Genomic DNA, 14,140 nt, shown 5'->3' with positions numbered 1-14,140 from the left:
ACGCAACGGTCGACGATTCGACAAAGGGCAATTAAGACACCTAGCCGAGGGCTTGGCAGCTTTCGAAATTAGCTGCCGGGCTGCTGTTTGATACGAAATGCGCCTCAACGACCGCGGAGCTCTACGAGACGAATTAAGGCAGGCACGAGCATATACCGAAAAATGCGAGCATACCTTCTATACGTCGACATAACGCGCATCTTCTTGTGACGAGAACATTACAAGGGTGTTATAATACCGCATAAAAAGAAAGATCGCACGAAACAAAATTCGCATAGAAAAGGACCGCACGAAAACAGGTTTGACTGTACGTGTAACTCCACACAATGAAATTTTGCAGAAACTTTAACAGCTTCTGTCTCGATAACTATTTGTTAGCGACATATGGTTCCTTTCAACCTTTTCCTTTCCTCGATGTATACAGGGTGTCCCACGCAACTGGAACAGGCTGTACCTCCTAAACGGTTGGGAATAGAGGAAAATGTTAGAAGAAAAAGTTGAATGGCGTCAGACGGTGCATACGACGCAACTAATTTCATGCACTTTTGTGCATCGGTGCATCAGAAAAATGCAACTGCACTTCTTTTTTAAATGGAAACCTACATTTTTGACTGCACCAATCGATGCAGTTTGTTGTGCTCTACTCAAAACTCTACTTATTCGTTAAGAAGTTATCGAAGCTAAAAGTTCTCTCGGTTTTTGCGGTCGGTCGGCAAGCGTTCCGCAGTACTTACGTTACAACAAGTGTTCGAATGGTCCTCCATCGCAGTCCAACCACTTTTCCATCCGTTTCTCGGTGTTGCGCAACACATTCCTCATGTCCTTTTCCGTAATCTTTGATATTTCGTGCTGTATGGATTGTCGGAGTTCCCCGAGATTAGTGATGGGGCGCGAATACACCCTAATCTTTCAGATATCCCCATAAAAAGAAGTCAAGGGGTGTGAGGTCCGGTGATCGCGGTGGCCATAAGATCGGTCCTCGTGTACCGATCCATTTCCCTTCATAAGTTTTGTTCAAATGTCTGGCAACTATCTGTGAGTTGTGTGCTGCTGCACCGTGCTTGTTGGAAGTACCTCATAATAATTCATAAGTAACTCAGTGAACTTTTAGCTTCGATGACTTCTTAACGAATAAGTTTAGGGCATAAGTACGTCAGTACTTTTATGTAGAGCACGACAAACTGCATCGATTGGCGCAGTCAAAAATGTAGGTTTCCATTAACACTTTGACTGCCAAACTAGAAACCTCGAAAACTCCGTAAAATCAAAGTAAGTTATTTAATGAAATAAAAAATTGAAAAAATTAAATGTGTGATATTGAACAGTCCTCCAAGTTTCTCGTGTTTTACAGATCCTAATCAAATTTGGTACAATGAATATATTAACGTAAAAATTCATTTTACAATCAAATAATTCCGTCACCCATATATGGGTGACATGGCAGTCAACGCGTTAAAAAGAAAGCGCAATTGCATTTTTCTGATGCACCGATCCACAAAAGTGAATAAAATTAGTTGCGTGTTGTGCACCGTCCGATGACATTCAACTTTTTCTTACAACATTTTCCTCCATTCCCAACCGTTTAGGAGGTACAGCCTGTACCAGTTGCGTGGGACATATCCTGTAGATGTAAAGAAAAACTATAACAATAATTTTGCTTTGACAAATGTCCACCGATCCGGAGGTGTCGATTCACTCGTAGAACGGACGAGCATTACTTCTTCTACACCCTGTACATTTCGCAGTATCAGTTTGGCTGCCGGAAGAAGCGATCGAGAAACGATCTCTCGGAGGATCTATTCGTCGCAGCGGCGAGGAAGTTCGCGGAGGCGAGCACAGAGCTTCTGGAATTTTGCGAGGGACAGAAACTAATCATCGAATTCCGATAATTGTTGTGTGCTGTGCGCGAACTTTCTCCTCCTCCTCGAGAGAAAGAGAGAGAGACAGAGAAAGGTGAAAGCCATTGTCGGGAGAACGAGTGTCAGGGCGCCACGCCGTCTGCATTGTTGGCCCAGCCTAATTAGACCCGTCGCGGTCGTCGTCGTCGTAATACAAAGATCAAGTTACTTACTTGGAAACTGTGCTGCTTCAGCATCGTCTTGATGAGGATCAGGGTGTCCAGCTTCGGTATCCTGGTGACCACGCTCTCCTCGCGCACCTCCTCGTCCGTGACGGTGACCGGTAGCCGGCAGTTCTCGACCTCGGTTGGCAGTGGTTCGGCACCGCGACTTGTCACCCACGGATGCTCCTTTATCTCGGATAACAAGATCCTCTCGGCGGGGTTCTTCTCCAGCATTCGCGAGATCAGGTCCCGGAGCTCGTCCCGGAGGAGTGGCTCCTCCGGGAACCTTAAGGGCTCGGTGCGGACCGCTGATTGCACGCCGATTATGCTACCGGACCCGTACCACGGCACTTTGCCCGTCACCAACGAATACAGAGTCACCCCCATCGACCAGACGTCGCATAACTGAAACACATTCGTGATCGCAATGCTTCTTCTTCGCGTGTTACATGTGACGCGGATATTTATGCAAAATCAAACATTTCCGGCGTCGATTCTATGAAATTACAGTCGTGCAGAACTTTCTTTTCTCCTTGAACAGTCTCAATAAGTTGATGGCTATTGACGTTCTTAACACTAGAACTACCGAGTAATGAATTCGACTGATGTACGTTGTGTCACTTCCGGTGGTTCGACCGTCAATGAATAAACCCTCAGATAAAGAATTATTATGAATTATTATAGAAATCCGATGATGTCACACGCGAGGGGAAATATAATACTACTTTATTACTGGCGCGACGTGTCTACTTGTACGGATTTTTGCTGTTAACAAGTTAAGGTGGACAGTTCTTAGTTTCTCAAAGATGCTGGCTCAGGAGTCTCTACCTTGCATCTTTTAATCTTCGTGATGTCTTCTGGCTAGTCTGTCGACAGGATCCTTTTACTTATGAAATCGGCGTCTGTTCTTATAGTTTGGCATAATTGGATACCCTTCCTGTTCGTTCCCAAGGTGCAACCTGATCTTCATCTGCGTATCTTGCAGGAAGATAAGCTGGAGTCTTAATCTTGATCTTATTTTATTTCCCCTCCCGTCACATGATCGGATTTCTATAATAATTCATAATAATTCTTTATCTGAGGGTTTATTCATTGACGGTCGCACCACCGGGCGTGACAATTGCTTTGGAATGATGACAAGACTAACATTTTTATTCCAACATGTGCTTCAATGACGATGTTTCTGATGAAAACATTTTTCAGTAATTGTGAATGAAAAATTAGGAACCAGTCGTTTTGACTGGTCCAGTAGTTCCTAGTGTTGAATTCATTTAATGCGTCCACTGTTTTTTGTCATAAATCCGTAAAATCTGCAATGGTTCCAATCGTCTCGCAGTTATTGTAGATGCAAAGAAATTGTTGAAAGCGAAAGCGAGTTTCTTCGTTCACTTTTCCAACTTGATTTCTCTCTCCCCGTCAAATTGTCACACCCACGATCAATTCTGACAGACAGATCAGTTGAATTTGTGAACAACCTCGTGGAAAATAGCAGGAAGGAACGAATACAGTCAAACCTGCTTTTGTGCGGTCCTTTTCTATGCGATTTTTGTTTTGTTTGGCATTATAACACCCTTGTAATGTTCCCATCACAAGAAGTTGCGCGTTTCGGATTACGACGAGTAGTATTGAATTATGTGCATTTTGAAAATTTCTCCATGTTTAAAACGAGAAATTACATTTTCTTTTAAATGTTTCCATGTGTAATTTAATTATTTATTTCGTTCGGAAAGCACTTTCTCGCTATTTCGTAAATCTTTGGTATATTTTCTAAGTGAGACTTTCTTTTATGCGGTCCCCGTCCACCGCATAAAAAAGTTTTCTTTAATATGTTGTAAAAAAATTATTTGTTACAGCAATTTGTGAAGTTTCTTTTAAAAGTTGAACTTCTATGCGGTCCCTATCTACCGCACAAAAACAGGTTTGACTGTACTTGAAATAGTTTTGATTGAGCCGGCTCCCACGTCTGGCATCGTTTACGTTCACTGGCCGATCGTTCTTGCCATAGACAGGCTAAACTAGGCGAGCCAGTGGCGTAGTCGATAAGGTCATACGACAAGTCTAAAGTCTAGACTATAATCTGCGAGATATACACGTCGCGGCCGAGACTAGGGCAAATTACACGCTTCTTTATCCGGCGGGGGTGTAATAACGCGCTACCACTGTTGATTCCGTTGTACACTCTCGTCCAGAGGAAAGATACCCGTCGCTCAGACTGCCATACTCGGAGCACGCCCGTTCAATTCCGAGTAAGATCCATTCCGGGTAATTACCGTTTGTCTCGGCCGATTTCATCGAGGACGTCGCGACCACTAAAATATTTTCCGTTCGAAAGTCGATTCTTTGTATACGGTTGCTTCTGAACTGAAAACATTCGATCCACCGCGAGCTTATTCAAAAGCTACGCCTTACAACTAGACTGCGGATCTTTATGCAAAATAGAATTTTTCTACATCTGTTGCAAGGACTAAAGTAGAAATTTATTTCTTCTCTGAATCACCTTAAAAAATTGGAAATTATTTACGGATGTTCTTAAATCGAAACCTATGTTTTTAAATCGAAACCTATGTTTTTAAATCGAAATCTATGTTCTAAAATCCTCTCTGTTCTTAACTCTTTTAATCTTTTTACTCGTTCAAATAGCACCCACTCAATTTGATCACAAATGCATAAAATCCGCAGCCTACTTAGAACAAACGACTGCAGTGAATTTGCTTGGATTTTGTGCGATTTTATTATAAAAGGACAACAAAAAATATGTATAATCGTTTCCACCGGAAGCATCGGAGTATAACTCCGACAATTACAAAATGAACATTCTATTGAATCTATCGAGTTCAATTTGTTAGAAGCGGACCATAGATTTTCGAAAATTGTGAATAATCTTCGGCACGTGACATGTTAAAAATAAACATTTAATAATTCCGGGCCTCCCAACGTCGTTCGGAGTTCGTGGAATTATCGAATTTCTTGCGGTCCCGTAGACAAGAAAATATTTTGTTATCGAGTTTCCTGCCGGCTCGCTATAGAAAATCGCGAGTTATGCGACAGAGAGAAACTTCCGTCGCGGCCACTACATTTTAACGAGGACGAGGAGCAACCGCGCGCGCGGCAACCTAATTTCTTGAGTGGCAACTTTCCGTAGTTCAAGTTCACCTGCATATTTTACAATATCGCGAAGAAATCGATGGTGTGTACCCGAGGTGTGTGCAACTCGTTCCATAAGTTTTCCCCGTTGAGGCTCGCGTACGTGCCCTAAAACTTTTCGATGGAGGTCATTCGGGCTCCCCGAAAACCTTCTCCCTGATCGTGGAAGCGATCATTTGTCCACCAACAAGGAAATACCGAGAAGAATCCGTGGCCAGAGAAAACGCTAAAGAAACGCTGCGTAATTAGCGCCAGTCTCGAGAGAATTGCAGTGATTATGTCAGAGGTGTGTCTGTCGCCTTGGACCTTTCCCGTCGCAATGATTAGACTGGTGCATACATGTAATTGCCGTTCCGAACTGTTTTACGTAACCAACTTTATCTGTTAAAAGTCGTCTCCAGACGGTATTCTATTCTTAGAAAAACGCTCGTGTCCGTGAGAAAGTTGGACATTCGGAAAATTACAAAAAGAAAAAATTCCTGGAGCTCTGGGAACATCCCCCGAACAAATTCCCGTTGATTCCGCAGCGGCTCGAATCGATGCCACGAAACGATTGTCCAAGGACGGAGAGCGGATCACCGGCGGACGTAATAATCCGACAGAGGTAAACCGCTCGCTACGAAAGTGAAAATCGATAAACCGTCCACGTAATTGGAGTTAACCGTGCGATAAGTTCGCCCCCATAAGCGTTCGCTGTTAGGGTTGCGCGCGGTGTCGTCATTCGGCTCTAATTAAAATTTGTTACAAGCGGAAATTCACTGCTCCGCATAATGGCGGCGCTGCGTCACGTCGCGTCCCGGCCGATCTCCTTCGTGACCGGATCGAGAATCCATTAATAATTTTCGCGGCGACCGTCCGAGTCGTGGCGAATGGATACAGAGCGGGTGCATTTCTCGAGAACAAGATAACCGAATTCGAGGCATGAGATTTCCATGCTAACGCATATTCCCATTTCTTTGCCATTGTTGTCGAAATTCTAGAAAGATATCGGAGGAACACAAATATTTTCATCGACGCGACGCACAGTGGTCCGCATCGAAGAATTTAGGGACATTTGTGGATCACCTTTGAACCGTTTGAGATATTGAAATGATGTATAAATGAGTATATGTAGATAACGCGCGGCGACCGTACTCGCCGCAACATTGTCAGCTTTAAACAACTATAAATTGCAAAGTAGGACGAAGTATGAAGTGGTTTTTCTACGGTTATTTAAAGGAAGTTGTACGGAAAATATTCCTCTTTGTTAGAGCCTGGCATGTGTTGGGAAAAAAGATATCCTTTGACAAATATACAAAATTTTTTAATCTGTCATGTATCATTCAACATTATTTTTTAAATATTATTAGTTGTTACTAAAAAAAATATATGATTTCTTATTGGGAGGGGAAGCTCAATATCATACAAGAAAAAACTAAGAGAAAATATGGAACGAAACGATGGGGACATCGCAAAGAGCTTAAGCAATTTTGTCTGGTGGACTATGCTACTTTCAAAACGCTCAACTTTAAATGATCGTATTAACTAAAAATATTTATTCAATTTCATTCATCTCTTCATTTTCGTGGTCTATAGACGCTTACGAAGCAATACAAATATACTTTTTGGTCAAATGTCCCTAAATTCCTCGATCCGGACCACTGTGCGACGGTTCGACAATCCAGCTGAACCGTAAGCCGCACATAATTGCGAAACCAGTCCGGCTCTCTGATTAATCATCGATAATGAATGTTCTAACGGGAAGTTAATTTGCTAATAAATAATTCATTTCGACTCGTAGCTCGTCGCTACATTAATTCGTTCCCCGCGGGACCGTTTTTACGCCGGCCTCGATTCATGTAAATTGGAGAGTTATTTATTATAAAAGCGAGTAATCCAAGCTCGACGTACGCAGAGGAGTAAAATGAATTTGCGTTGCGTTGCGTGCACTCCCCACCCGGTCACCAATATCAATTTTATTCTATCTCCTCCGTTAACCCTTGCGCAAACAGTTGAAATTTGTCGTAGTCCATTTTAAAGAGCGCGCAATTTATTAATATTACGTTCCGTTTATTCGAGAGACCGTTGAATTGCACAACGATTTCGTCGAATCGATTGCTTCGACGTGTCCTGAATTTTCGGATGTACTGGAAGCGCATAAATTCGCAGCGTAATCGTAACTCTCGGTGTTCCCGACGGATGTATGGTCGCCAGTCGAGTCTAATGGATCAGCGATCGTAAATCGTCGAAAGGAAAACCTATGTTTCCGGCGGTATTGCTTCTTCGTAATCGAACGCGCACAGGCGAATAATGGCGAATCGATCCGACGGCTGTTTTAATATGGCGAACGATACTCACGGTTCCGGAATAATGTGCGCCAGGTATGGTTGTTTCGGGTGCCGCGAACGCTGGCGTGCCGGCTGGTCCAGATAATAATTCTCCGGACGCCCTCAGTTCCGCGCTGACTCCCAGATCAGCGATCTTGATTCGACCGTCGCTGTCCACCAGCAGGTTGCTCGGTTTTATGTCCCGATGCACTATCCGCTGGTAGTGCACTGGAACGGCGAACACACGGTCGGGAAAGTTAATTAACACGCGGTGCAAATGGTTTACGGTCGATGCTGGAACGTGATTCGCAGTTAGAGCAGAATGCGAGAGGGGGGAACAACGACACAGATCGACCTTACGCGAGGCCCTAGTGTTTCCTCAATTTTTTAATATTCTGCAAATCGGTTCGGTCAATTATTTCGGTTCGGCACGGTAATCAATTATTTGCAAAGAATTTGTTTTGCCTTTAGTTCTGTACCGATCGTTGAAGAGGAAACACGTATTCTTTTAGAGTTTTCGGTAAAGCAGCCTGTGTTCAAAATATTCTAAAAAGTATAATTTATTTTTTCAACCTTGTAATACAATGGCGACGATCGTACCTTCCGAGGATCATATTCGTCATTGCATACTTTGTCATTTACGTAGATGAACTATGCACGTCGCTTGTTTGTCATACTGTACAGAATTATTAATAAAATGCTTTAGAACATTGTAAATCTTATTTATATTTATCTAAATGGTACGACTATATGCATTTTTTACACCTGCAATCTGCTTAAAAATTTAATAGACATTATTACAAGTAAAAGCTCGCTTTGGACGAGTTAGTCTCGGGCTTTTGCCAATTAATTTCCAGTGCAAGAGGTTAATTTTAGTGTATTATTGGTAAGTTCCACATACGTAATTTTTAATTTAAAACGTTAGATGTTTCACAAGTGGACTGCGGATTCTATGCATTTATGACAAAAATGGGTAAGCACAATTTAAAGCAGCGGACATATTAAACGATTTAAGGGCACCAGTGTATTGGTTTTGGCTTAATAAGGTAATTAAAAAATGAAAGAAATTTGCTATTAACGTATTAATAATAATAAGTTACACAAATGTTATTTTTAATGCGCTACAAGTTTGCTGTATACTATGTATTAAAGAAACTTATTCGTTGCTGTATTCTTCACCAGTTTCTTCAATTCTACTGGTTCTTTAATGCTTGAAAAAATGCATGATGAATTGGAGGGATAAACTAAACATTATAATAATTAGCTTAATAAAATAATTAAAAAATGAAAGAAATTTTCATTTAGCTCCTGGGTCTTGTCAATCAATGCAAATGTTCTTTATTTTGCATAAAGATCCGCAGTCCATTCATAGGAAACTAATAAAAATCGATTTTAGGCACTGGAATAACTTTCACGCGATGCTGATACATATTTCGCGAGTGTCCGGATACTTTTGAGCGGTAGTGTGTATGTATGGGTAGAAATGTATGGGCTTAGGTGGAGTTAAATCGAAGGGTGGATTTGATGGGGTCACTTACGATATTCAACGCCCATCACGACGTCGCGGAAGTTCTTCCTGGCGGTTTCCTCGTCCAGAGGTTTGTCCGTCGGAATCTGAAGTATCTCGCCCCTCTGGACCAGCTCGAAAACAAGATAGAGATTGTCCTCGTCCGGATCGTCGAGCACCTCGACCAGCTTCACCACATTAGGGTGATCCAATTTTTTCAGCAACGCGATTTCTCTGTAGACTTTCGCAAGAGGATCTGCGGCACCCTTTCTGCCGGGAGCCATTCTACCAAAGATCCCCGCCTTCTTCATCAGCTTCTTCTTGCTGAGGATCTTCATCGCGTAGTGAGTCCCGTCCTCCTCGTTGTAAGCTAATTTCACGATACCGTATGAACCCTGTGGGCAACAACCAAATTCGAATGATTCAACAACGTTTCGCGGGATTCTTCTCGTCGGAAAAGTTAAAATCTCTTTTATGCAGCACTTCTCGGTGTACATGAGATGGCTTGCCGGTGTCGTACCCCTCGCGTCCCTGTAATATTTTGCATTACAACCCCCCTCTCGATACGATTTAAAAAAATTTTCTTTTAAGAAGCTACAGAATATGGTATAAATGATATTCTTGCGAATGGAGGCGTAGAGAAGATGTAGAGGTCACCTTTGTTTTTTCAAATGGAATGTCCAATGTTTTATACTCGATTCAGATAGATTGGTGTATTCTGAGTATAAAAGTACTAAAGTGTATTTGTCCTAAAATTTACCGTTGCTGAGATATTCGACTGTTTTCGTGAAGAATGTTCTTCGTGAAAAGCATACCAATGTTCACATTTGACGTAGTCTATTCAGTATTGTTTGAAATAACCAAGATATTGAAGTGAACAGAGTTCGTGGGACACGCTGTATATTGAACGATTCTCCTATTATCAATAATTCTAATGTTTAAAACAATCCAAGCACCTGTCCAATGTTGTCCAGGAGCTTGTACTGGTTCAGCTGCAAAGCGCCCTGCCTGTTGTCGATCGACACCCTCCTGCTCTCCCTCAGCGGTCTCCTCCTGTTCCTGGGTGATCCTTGAGGACTGCCGTACGGAGAGTAAGGACAATAAGGATAGATAGGCCTGACCGTCATGGTGGAGGAGTCTCCGAGGAACTTCTGGCCAGTCGCCGGGTCCCCAGGCGAGGAGCCTTTCTTCAGCATCGTGTCCTCGGTGACCTCAGCGTAGAGGCGAGTGTTCATATCACTGGAGACACTGGCGCTGAGAGTCATGGTGCTCCCTGGCTGCGAGGACACGTCGTCTTTCGACTCGGCGGTCATCATTATGGACTGTTGGGGATCATCGTGCTTGGATATCTGCAGGGATATCCTCCTGTCGGCTAAGTACATCTCCCTGTCGGCCCTGTCCTCCGACTGGGTGGCCAGCAGCTGGTACACCTTCACCGTCCGAGGAAGAACCTTCGATTGCTCGTATTCGGACTGATCCGACTCCTCGCCCTTGACGGACAACGGAGACACTTTATCGATCGGCTCCTCCTCGATCCTGATGCCTTCGGCCGAGGGCCTAACCTGCTCGAGGTTAATGCTCAGCCTCGATCGATCCCTCGCTTGGCCAGCCTCCGCTCCTATGTTCCGATCGCACGATGGGATTTGCAGACAGACAATCGGGTTTGAAGTGCTCGCGGACGTTGGGCACGTCGAGCCGCGATCGATCGATCCGACCGTGACGCCCGCCAATGGATCTCGGCTTCGCGCAGGAGTGGCGCAATCCTTTGTCCCCACGAGGGTTTCGCCGTCCAATTTTGGGGGCGCGCGGAGGCCTGAAGAGTCTTCCGGTGGCCGACGCACCGGAGCATCCTCTGTGGGCACAAGAGTCCTTTAACAATATACCTACACCACGGTTTCTCGATTCTTCAAACTTTTGTCTTAAATGGTAATGTTCAGGACATTGATACAGCTGGAAGAAAAGTCCTCCAAGTTGGGGTAGCTAGCATATTTAGTTTGTAAACTATCTTGGAAACTAGGAGCCCTAACCTGGGATAGCACACGCGTTTGATAGAATATCTTGGGAACATTCCAACCAGCAAAATAACCCTCAAAGCTAAGATAGTTGTTCATGCGTTGAAGATGAAGGGTTTAGAGGAACATCTCGGGATGATCCACGAGAATATCTTTGCTTACCTACGGTGACGCGTTCGACGAGACTGCAGAGGCTGTTTAGGGTCTCCTTGGCGACCAGCTGGTCCCTCGGCAGCTCCTTGGCTTCCTCGATGTTAGGCATGTCTAGTCCCGCGTTGGGTAGCTTCCGGTGCAGCTCGGTGGTCGGCATTCTGTCCAGCACAGTGTCCGTTTCCTCGGTGAGGCTGCCCTCGGCTCTGCCGACGATCACTTTCGAGCTGAGTCGTTTGGATCCTACGGAGGACCTGCGTCTTTCCTTCAGGAACAAGGACAGGTCCTGCAGGGCGTCCGCCGTTGAACTCCGTCTGTCTTCGTCGAAGGTGCCCAGGTTGCTCGCGTACCCGCTGCTCTCCCTTCTAGGTCTGATGACCCTCGGTGTCCTGGACTTCAAGATTTCGCGAAGAGTAGGCAGCCCTTCGGTCTCCTCGAGGAACAGCGCGCTGTCCTTGCGAACCTCGACGATCTCGCGATCGTTACCCTCTTCGGGACTCGACGAAGACCTGGAAGAGTCCTCCTGGTCCGTGGTCTTCGCCTTGGAGTCCTCGCGAGGTAGCCTGATGGTCACCTTGCTCCCCGAGTCGCAAGATCGTTCCGGCGATCGGTCCGACGATCGATCCTTCGATGTCAATCGACCCGGCGATCTTCGTGCAAACGGTTTAGAGGTCGCAGATTCTCGCGAACGCGGCGGGTCGCGAACTTCGACCCCGAAGCCCAACGATGTCGCAGTTTTCTCGGAGTATTGGAAAGTGGTATCCGGCTTCCGCAGGTCGAACCTGCCGATGGAGGAGAAGTGCTCGCCGGAACTAGAGTCTAATGGAAAAACGATGTTCCTCGAGGCGTTCAAGGACACGTCCAGAGAGTCCCTCGAGTCCTGAGGAACCGGCAGAGACCGAGAGACCGAACCTGGCGAACCCTCGTCCACGGCGGTGTGCCTGAAACCAGAGAGATCTCTTTGTTGAATACTGTTCAAATTTCGATTTTTGCCATAAATGCATCAAATCCGCTGGCTAGTATCGTGTACGTAGCTTAGGGTATCAGGTTGTCGGGTACCAAATTCGAAATAGTTTGTATTTTTAATAGCACGACGCTGTTCCGATCGTGCGATCTCGATGGTGGCTCATTGTTTGCGGATCGCACGGGCAGAAACAGTTTGCTAAGAGTTATTTTTTCAGCTTATGAAAACTTGATCCGAGTGTTTACGATGCTCTTGGTCTATGTAGACCGGAAAGGACGCGGGATGAATAATTCATGGGCTTGTGCTTATCTCGAGTTGAATCTTCGGTGTTTTGCGCCGCATTAGCTGCGGCTTCAACGCATCAACTGCATCTCGACGACGCTCATCGCGCTCCGGAAAAAACTAAGCGAACATGAAACGATTGCCCGATGTCAATCTCGAAAACGCGAGCGACGCTTCTCACAATTTCTTTCTCGCGTCCGGAAAAGTCTGCGTCTACCAGTTTGTCAAAGGTGTCCCGAGAAAAAACAACTTGCACGATATTCTCCAAACGAATTCTTCATCATCCTCCAACATTTTTGAGATTGGTATCAAGGAGGTATTTTCAAGTTCAGTGGAGATGCACTTAGTTTTTCCACGGTGAAACGAGCGTCTCGGAAATCAGAGGATATCTAGCAAGTGACTTATTCGCGAGTTCAATTTCCTTTGATGCAAAGTCAAATATTTGTTTGCCAAGTGAAGCCATTGAGAAAAGGGGAAACGTCGCCCTTTTGGGCCAGGAATTTTCGACCCTATGAATTTGCAACCTTATTAATTTGGGACCCTAGGAATCTAAGGCACTAGGAATTTGGGACTATACGAACTCGGGACCCTAAGAATTTGGAACACCAGGAATTTGGGACCTCTGCAATTTGGGACCCTAGGAATTTGGTATCCCACGAATTTTGGACCCTAGCAATTTGCAACCTTATTGATTTGGGACCCTAGGAATTTGGGACCCTAGGTATCTAAGGCACTAGGAATTTGGGACTATACGAATTCGGGACCCTAAGAATTTGGAACACCAGGAATTTGGGACCACTGGAATTTGGGACCCTAGGAATTTGGTATCCCAGGAATTTTGGACCCTAGCAATTTGCAACCTTATTGATTTGGGACCCTAGAAATTTGGGACCCTAGGAATCTAAGGCACTAGGAATTTGGAACACTAGGAATTTGGGACCTCTGCAATTTGGGACCCTAGGAATTTGGTATCCCACGAATTTTGGACCCTAGGAATTTGCAACCTTATTAATTTGGGACCCTAGGTATTTGGGACCCTAGGTATCTAAGGCACTAGGAATTTGGAACTATACGAATTCGGGACCCTAAGAATTTGGAACACCAGGAATTTGGGACCTCTGGAATTTGGGACCCTGGGAATTTGCAACCTTATTGATTTGGGACCCTAGGAATCTAAGGCACTAGGAATTTGGGACCTCTGCAATTTGGGACCCTAGGAATTTGGTATCCTAGGAATTTTGGACCCTAGGAATTTGCAACCTTATTGATTTGGGACCCTAGGAATCTAAGGCACTAGGAATTTGCAACATTAGGAATTTGGGACTCTACGAATTTGGGACCCCAGGAATTTTGGACCCTATGAATTTGGGACCCCAGGAATTTGGGACCCCAGGAATTTAGGACCCTAGGAATTTGCAATCGTAGGAGTTTAGGATCCTAGGGACTCTGGGACCCTGATTTCCTCAGATCGTAGGAATTTGGGACCCTAGAACTTTCATCAAAAAGAAAGTCTCGATACCATGAAATTGGAAAATCAAGGAGAAAGGATTGAGAACCAATTACTCGCGGGACCATCAAACCGCACTGACAAACATAAATACTGAATTCAATTTCCTTTGATGCAAAGTCAAATATTTGTTCGCCAAGAGAAGCCATTGAGAAAAGGGGAAACGTCGCCATCTTGACGCTTCCCGGTTCCATGCCGCGACTCCT

General features: G+C 44.7%; 1 protein-coding gene across 2 annotated transcripts in view; it reads right to left on the bottom strand.

The window, feature by feature from the left end:
* The window catches only part of LOC143354133 (uncharacterized), a 100,969-nt gene that overhangs the window by 15,309 nt on the left and 71,520 nt on the right, over positions 1 to 14,140 (bottom strand). For both annotated transcript variants that reach the window (XM_076787922.1, XM_076787921.1), the window contains exons 4-8: positions 11,194 to 12,122; positions 9,976 to 10,871; positions 9,051 to 9,414; positions 7,544 to 7,740; positions 2,072 to 2,467 (exon numbers count right to left, since the gene is read on the bottom strand). In XM_076787922.1, coding sequence (XP_076644037.1) covers positions 2,072 to 2,467; positions 7,544 to 7,740; positions 9,051 to 9,414; positions 9,976 to 10,871; positions 11,194 to 12,122 — 2,782 coding nt within the window. The remainder of the gene's footprint in view (positions 1 to 2,071; positions 2,468 to 7,543; positions 7,741 to 9,050; positions 9,415 to 9,975; positions 10,872 to 11,193; positions 12,123 to 14,140) is intronic.

The sequence above is a fragment of the Halictus rubicundus genome, chromosome 5, assembly GCF_050948215.1.
Source record: "Halictus rubicundus isolate RS-2024b chromosome 5, iyHalRubi1_principal, whole genome shotgun sequence".
Lineage (NCBI taxonomy): Eukaryota > Metazoa > Arthropoda > Insecta > Hymenoptera > Halictidae > Halictus > Halictus rubicundus.
The sequence above is the reverse complement of the archived record's forward strand: the minus strand, read 5'-3'. Positions and strand labels throughout refer to the sequence as shown.